Source organism: Micropterus dolomieu, linkage group LG08 (assembly GCF_021292245.1).
Source record: "Micropterus dolomieu isolate WLL.071019.BEF.003 ecotype Adirondacks linkage group LG08, ASM2129224v1, whole genome shotgun sequence".
NCBI lineage: Eukaryota > Metazoa > Chordata > Actinopteri > Centrarchiformes > Centrarchidae > Micropterus > Micropterus dolomieu.
Genome location: NC_060157.1, coordinates 14,124,152 through 14,132,150, shown reverse-complemented (window position 1 = coordinate 14,132,150; position 7,999 = coordinate 14,124,152). Strand labels below are relative to the sequence as shown.

General features: G+C 41.7%; 1 protein-coding gene across 1 annotated transcript in view; it reads left to right on the top strand.

Moving 5' to 3' along the window:
- LOC123974633 (YTH domain-containing family protein 1-like) overlaps nucleotides 1-5,424 on the top strand; it is an 8,609-nt gene extending 3,185 nt beyond the window's left edge. The window contains exons 3-6 of the mRNA XM_046055454.1: nucleotides 162-241; nucleotides 647-2,299; nucleotides 2,453-2,497; nucleotides 2,750-5,424. Coding sequence (XP_045911410.1) covers nucleotides 162-241; nucleotides 647-2,299; nucleotides 2,453-2,497; nucleotides 2,750-2,776 — 1,805 coding nt within the window. The 3' untranslated portion in view covers nucleotides 2,777-5,424. The remainder of the gene's footprint in view (nucleotides 1-161; nucleotides 242-646; nucleotides 2,300-2,452; nucleotides 2,498-2,749) is intronic.
- Nucleotides 5,425-7,999: the final 2,575 nt, after the last annotated feature.

The following is a 7,999-nucleotide window of genomic DNA, read 5'->3' as shown; positions in this document are numbered from 1 at the left end:
TGTGTATATAAATTTTCTGCAATATAATAATTTAAGCTTAGGTCACACCTTGATAGCTAAAACCACAATTGCTATCTGTGGCCAAAAAAAAAAAAAATAGAACCCTGTCTTCCATGCATGTATATTTAAATGTATATTAATGTAATTTTGTTTTGTTGCAGTGCAAAATGGTTCACTGCATCAGAAGGACACTGTCCATGACAATGACTTTGAGCCATACCTCACCGGTCAATCAACTCAGGTAAACTCAATATTTTACATGTATATAATTTTAATAGGACTAATGTGTGCACACATCACCTATTAAAGCACTGAACAGATTTCTACTGTTAAGCATTATAAAACTCCTGTTGTGTTTAAAACAAATACTTGAATTTAGTTTTTTATAACACATTTTATAGAAACATAACATGATAGTTTTAGCAGATGTATATAATGACTTTAAGTTATGTTAAATTATTGACTGACCCTAAAATAGATGCAAATAAAGTTAGTTATTCATGTTAAGTAACAATAGAAACCTGTTTTAAGAGTTTATAAAGTGTATATAGAATAGGGATAGAACCATTTTATTTAATTTATAGATCTGATGTATGTAAAACTGTAAGTCACTTGCTAATGGCCCTGTTGGCCTTCTTCCATCCAGAACAACAGCTACCAATCCATCACCGACCCCTACCTGTCCAGCTACTACGCCCCCTCCATTGGATTTCCGTACCCCCTCAGTGAAGCTCCTTGGTCCACAGGTGGAGACCCCCCTATTCCATACCTGACCCCCTATGGACCCTTGAGTAATGGAGACCATCACTTCATGCCGGACACAGTGTTTGGCCAGCCGGGGGGCCTGGGAAGCAGCATCTATCCCCACAGGTTTAACTTTTTCCCCGAAAACCCTGCCTTCTCTGCTTGGGGCACAAGTGGCTCCCAGGGCCAGCAGACTCAAAATTCGGCCTACGGTGGCAGCTACAGCTATCCTCCCAGCTCCCTGGGGGGCACCCTGGTGCCTGATGGTCAGACGGGCTTTCACAGTGACACCCTCAACAAAGCCCCTGGTATGAACAGCCTGGAGCAGGGTATGGTTGGCTTGAAGATCGGAGGGGATGTCACTGGCCAGGGGTCAGGAGTCAAAGCTGTGGGATCTGTGATTGGTGGACCTGCAGTGGCAGCCACAGGGAACGGAGCCACACCTATTGGAATGCCCCCATCCAAACCCACCTCCTGGGCTGCCATTGCCAGCAAGCCCGCCAAGCCACAGCAGCTGAAAGCAAAGGTGAAGCCAGGGATGCCTAATCCAGGGGGAGCTCTTCCCCCACCACCCATCAAACACAACATGAACATTGGGACCTGGGACAAGGGCCCAGTGACTAAAGTAGCCACAGCTCCACTGCAGCAACAGCAGCAGCCTCTTGGCCTGCCTCATGGATTGCCACCTCAAGGCCCCATGCAGCAAGGACACATGCAGCACCCCCCTCCCCAGTCTATGGTGCAGCCCCAGATGCAGCCTATGGCCTTACAGCCCCAGCCCCCCCATCACCAGCACCATCAGCCGCCACCTCAGCCCTACCAAAACCACACCCAGCCCCCACAACCCCAGACCCGCTGGGTTGCCCCACGCAACCGTAACCAAGGGTACGGGCAAGGTGGCCCTGGCCAAGACGGTAGTGGTATGATGGGTATGGTTGGTAGTGGAAGCAATTGCCCCCAAACTTCTACTAGCCAGGGACCTGGTGCAGAGTCCCACCCAGTTCTGGACAAGCTGCGTGCCTCCCATAGCTACAACCCCAAGGAATTTGAATGGAACCTCAAGAATGGCCGTGTTTTCATCATTAAGAGCTACTCCGAGGATGATATCCACCGCTCCATCAAGTACTCGATCTGGTGTAGCACGGAGCATGGCAACAAGCGGCTGGACTCAGCTTTCCGAGCCATGAACGGTAAAGGCCCCGTGTACCTGCTGTTCAGTGTCAATGGCAGTGGTCATTTCTGCGGCGTGGCAGAGATGCGTTCACCAGTGGACTATGGCACCAGTGCTGGTGTTTGGGCACAGGACAAGTGGAAGGGCAAATTTGATGTGGACTGGTTGTTTGTTAAGGACGTGCCTAATAGCCAGCTGCGCCACATCCGCCTGGAGAACAATGACAACAAGCCAGTGACCAACTCCCGTGACACCCAGGAGGTTCCTCTGGAGAAGGCCAAGCAGGTGCTCAAGATCATCACCACCTACAAACACACCACCTCCATCTTTGATGACTTCTCCCATTATGAGAAGAGGCAGGAAGAAGAGGAGGAGGTGCGCAAGGTAGGTCATCTCACTGTTACCTTAAATACACCAAAAATATGTATTTGTCACCTTTTGAGTAGAGTAGAATAAAAGTCTATATATATGTCTGTGAGACTAAGTCTTGTTTTTCTCTCTGTTTACTCTTGTTTGCTTATTTGCTCCCTTTGACAGACTTTTGAACCTCCTCAGATACAGAACCGCTCTCGGTTGGATCAGGTAAGAACTATTTTCTTGTTAGTGTCATTGACTATCCCTCGAGTATTAAGGGCTTTTTCTGACAGCTATTGATGATTGCTCTTAATTGTGCTGTTCACGCAGTGAAGGTGAAATTTTAGATAGATTTTAGATTTGATCACCGCTTTTAATAAATACATGTGGACCTCTGCTCAACAAAATATCTTGCATTTTACTGTGCTGTTATTTAATGTTTGTATGTCTAATGTTGTTTTTTGTTGTTTTTCCAAACAGGAGCGCCAAAACAGGAATAAACAATAGAAGACATTTATCCTTGGCTTGATCAACAGTTACACTAGAACTTTTGATTTAAGAGACAGAAGATTATGAAAATGCAACCAAGCCCTTCATTTTTTTTCTATTTAATCCTGGTGAATCTCTGCCATTGTCGAGACTTGTGCTTTTTTTGCCCCATGTACCACCCACTTCTTGTGCAGGGATAACAAGCTGATTTAATGTATTTCCTAGCCACCACCACACTCTTTAGTTCAGGTTTTTTTTGTTTTATGTTTTTCTTCCCGTTCCATCTCGTACTCTTCTCTCACCAGACTGGTTTTCTCTCTCTCCTGCCCCCACCATCTCTTTTTTCCCAATTGAATCAGGGTTTGACTGCACCATGGAGAAAAAAAAAAATCTGCCACTTTATATTTCAGTACAATCAGGAACGGATGTGTCCTGCCCCCATTTGTCCATTTGGGGGCATCATTGCCATGCTTCAGAGGTTTAACTGTGCCAACAGGGTTGGAGGATCCCAAAGGCAATGTCGGACTTGGAGCTGTGCGATAATAAAACTTCAATGGTTTATCTATTTTTCATTCAGATCGACAAAATCTCTATTTTTTGGCTTACTACTGACAATTTTCATTTCAGAAACCTGTTTTCTGGAGCCTTAATGTTTTTTTTTCTAATTATTGGTGACTTCTCAAAAGAACTGCTCAAACAGTGACACTGCTGGAGAAATCAGGGATAGTGTGAAGTCACACAGGACTCGAGACATTTCTAAGGAGGAATTGCAAAGGCCTCTGGGAACGAAATAACGGATGTGTCCTCCACAGCCAGAACTCTCACCATTTAAGTCAAAAATTGTACTATTGACATCCTTCACACCCCTCCGCTTTGCTTTTTTTTTTACGTTTGTCTTGAAGGGGTCTTTTGTATGTTTCGTCAGGAGATTCTGCTTGTGTACGCAACCCAGTCTGAGAGAATTGTTGCATCCACCATTTTAAATTGTTTTATAATCAGAATTATGTAATGATGTAACTTCTACATTGAATGAAATGTTGCTTTTGCATTTTTGTTCCACAAAATGGGGGGGGGAGGGTTCACACATTTGTCCATTCACCATCATTCTGTCTTAATCCTCATGTTTTTTTTGTTTTTTTCCCCCTTAAATTTGGTTTTGCTAAGTCTGTCATGTTGGTCGTAATGCTAAGCTTTAACGTAGGAGCCTATATATTCATGGAGAAAGCCTAAAAATGTATAACCTAAAAAATTAATGTAACTGATTTACTATCGAGTAAGAAAAAAATAAGAATGAAATGTGGTCTGTGTGTTTTTTGGTTGTTGTTGCAAAAATAAGTTTGTTGTGGACTGAAACCATTGATTATGATACAGTAAAGTACTTTCATATCTGTTAATCGGGGGGGGAAAGATTGGATTGAAAAAAAAAAAAAGTCACTAATAGATGTGTGTGCCCATGCATGGAAAGCTGAAATATAGGAGGTCTGCTGGAAATGTTAAACCATTATCCATCCCGCAGCTTGTCTGTGAGGTGAAAGTGGTGATGTTTAGTTAACGGTCCTTTTTATAGGTCGGTGTCCCCCTGTTCTCGTGTCATTTCATAGTATTCAAGGCTATAATGCAGTTTATTTGTTGTTGCGATCAGCAGGTCCTCTTTCGCCTTAATTAGTTTGAAAATGTCACGTCAGTATTTTTTTGTGGACTGTGAGATTTCCATGATGTGGAGAGGAACGCTGCGAACAGACGTGGCTGCCTCTTTCATGTTGAGGGATCTTTTCCCGTTTTGACATGTTTGTGCATTTGTGCCAGGAGTTGAAACCTGATGTGGCTTCATGTCAACCTGAATCAAATAAGATCCCAATTCACAATTTTCTGTTAATATTTGAAATGAAACCAACAATGTGGACATTTTGCACCTGAAGGCATTCACGTGAAGTTGTTTGGTCTTTTCAGATTATGTAAGTGTGTGTGTGTGTGTGTGTGTGTGTGTGTGTTATATGCTCTATTTTGATTTTCAGAAGTTTACCCCGTTAAAATCTTGAGATGGCAGAAGTATTGCACTCTGCTGAGGTCACTCGGGTGCGAGTATGAACCATATACTTCACAACCGTATTTCTAGATGTGTGGAGCTGCATTGTGTTTTTTTTACCTGGCCCGTTAAATCCCTTGTAATCCAGAGAACTGACCTCTTTACAGGATGCTTTCTTCTCCATACCCCTCACCTTTTTACCTGCACTAATCAATAGCTAGGTTGATCCCAAGCAATACGGTGAATACCCTTCACATGTTTGCCTTCACCAACGCCGCTCTCTCCAACCGGCGTAGAGTCGGGGGGAGGTGAGAAGCTAAAGGATGCCACCGAAGACTGAGTCGCAGCCACAGCTGTCTTTGCCTCAAGAAGCATGAACCGGTTTTGATTATAGTATAGGGCTTTCATGCACGTTAACCATAACTGTCAAGACAATGTTTGTTGCAATAGAGGGACGTCAGGTTAGCTATGAAAGTACATGTATCAACACTACAAAAGGATTAATGACATGAAATATTAACTAAAACATTGATTACCTTCTAGACTGCAGTTGTAGTGAGCATAACCTGTTCAAAAGATCTATCTTGGTTTTTCTTTATAGAAGGAACCAAGCCTTAATAAACTGTCCATTCAGAAATGACTTTGTCGTGATTGTCGTGAATTCTGTGCTAGTGAGAAAACCGCAAACTATTGTGATCTTATACTAAAGCAGGGAGCTCTGTAAGGCAGTCCGAGTGCTTAAATGTCACTGAAAGGTTTTCTTAGCTGGAACTGTTCCAAACTGTTGCCTTTTTTAAATCTTGCTGCTACAGCTGACTATACTGTATCTGTAAATACTATTACCAAAGTAGACCTCTTCTTTCCACAGGCTCGTGGTCTACAACGCAATTTGATATAAAGCAAACATGGGAGTGCTGCTGCCTGGGATAAAAGTTTGCAGTATTTAAAATGCTTTAAATAGATAGGAAATGGCATATCCGTAATATACAAGTACAGTATTTTCATATTTCAGTAGCTAATTTAAATCCAGGGGCTTTAGGCTTAAATCTAAGTACGTATTTGCCAAAGCTGATTTTTGATAATTAATTTCTTTAGCCTGTGATGCTTTGTTCATCTTCTGTTTTAGGCACTGAAAGAGTATAACAGTTTTGGCATTCAGCTCATGTTTAAAATAGAATATATTTGTCTCACAGTTGTCAAAAGGTTTTCTTTTCTTTCTTTGACAGGAGCTCTCCGTGGTGCTGATATCCTGGTCCAGAGGAACTGCTGGCGAGACGTTCCAGTCACATAACAAAGTAAAGAACAATATCTGGAGTAAGAGCACTGTAAATAATCTTACATGAAGTGGTGTTGGAGATTTTCTATGTGACTGTAAAATGTAATGGTATTTTATTCCGCACAGCGATGTATACGCTTCCACAAGAGTTCATCCTCGTCACTAGAGATCACCGGGGTAGTGTGTCATATTATGGTACAAAATGCACGATTGTGAAGTTTTCAATTTTCCATTTGTAAAAAAACGTTCACATCAGATGTAGTTTAACAAATGCTGCGTGCATCGTCCAAAGTTGGCGTGACCGCAGTGTACAGTTCCCAACATATAATAACCACAAGAACAAGAGGAAACGTCAGTCCAGCTCAGGCTTTATTTGTTGTCTTATCATTACAAAGCATGCATCCAACTGAGACAAAAAAAAACGGTAAACAATTTAACATTCAGGCTCTCTGCTCAGTGGACTTGTATAAATCTGCAGCTCAATGTAGCATAAATATATTACTAACACAGACCCTACAATAAGATATTTAAATTTGCCTCAAAGCTCAGATTCTTGATAAATAGAGAAATGTATATTTATGTTATTTATATATCAGCTGTTTGCAATAACGTGCCATATCAAATTTGAACCTGAATGTTCAAGCTACACAGAAGGTGCAAGTACTGAATGTATGTGAAAGAACGAAAATACAACTTTAGCCAAAGTGGTACATTTGATCATATTTGGTTAATTCATTACTTCATAGTAAATGTTATTGTTTTTCTTCAAAAATATGTGTTGCCTTGAGTATGTCATTTAAATCACATTCCCCTGAGCTGAATTTGAAGAAATCTTTCCTGTTAGAATATTAAGTTGTGGGTGACATTTGATATAATATGCTACTTCAGTGATCGCTGTAAAACATTGGGATGTTTAAACCCACTGTTGAAAGAAAACCTATGTAGCTGGTCTAAAGATGAATCATTTATTCATTAGCTTTTAGTTTATTTGAATGAACCTAGTGTAAGCTCTTTAGCCTTCACTGGGCTGCAGCTTCAACCGTGCGTTGTCAGAATGAGGCCTGTAGGTGGCATTGAATCACTTCAGTTTCTATATGTTGACTCCATCCAACTACAGCCATCGACAGCTTGTACATACTCAAGGCTCTTGAGCCTGTGTGTAGGCCTGAAGTTTGAGCCACACAGTGAAGGTGTGGGCTGGAGCTGCTGGCCTACTTTTTGCTTATGAATTATAGACCAATTTCAACTGAAGCTGAGACTGTGGCCTTAGTGTTGGCCTCTGGAACATTTTGTGAAATATTTCAAACTGTCACATGACTGCTGCACAGACTCCTAAAGACAAGGATTGAGCAGCGGGGGATGTTTCCATTATCAGACACACCGCTTGGCTGCCTAGAGTTAGTCTACTGTTTAAATATAAATATTGATTCTTTTCATATCTGTGGCTATGATCAAGTCAACTCTGCCTATTTTACATTTACTAACTGTCTCCCTGGCCAATAGGCTAACTCATTTTTTTACTCGGAAGAGAGAAAAAAATATTGCGTAGGCCTTCTTAAAAATTAAGCAAGCCTTCCGTCGGCTCCTACATTAAAAAAAAAAAAAAACAGTGAAGAAGTAGTAAAGACCATCAATATATATGATTCGCTATTATGTTTTTGTCAAAGCCAGAGGTAGGCCATTGACCCCACGTGGCGAAAGTCCAATTGTTTCGTCATTCTGTGAGAGGCGTTTTACATTTATTGGATAAGTCAGACAAAACAGACATTAAGAAACCAACACTGACCAAAGACGTGATGTAAAGTTAACTGCATGGCTGTAACCTCATTTCATACCATAATAGCCTATTAAAGTACGCACTGCGCCCACCCAGTTAAAGCAACACACACATATAGGCACGCATACACGTGCCTGCGCGTGCGCACGCACACACTCACAC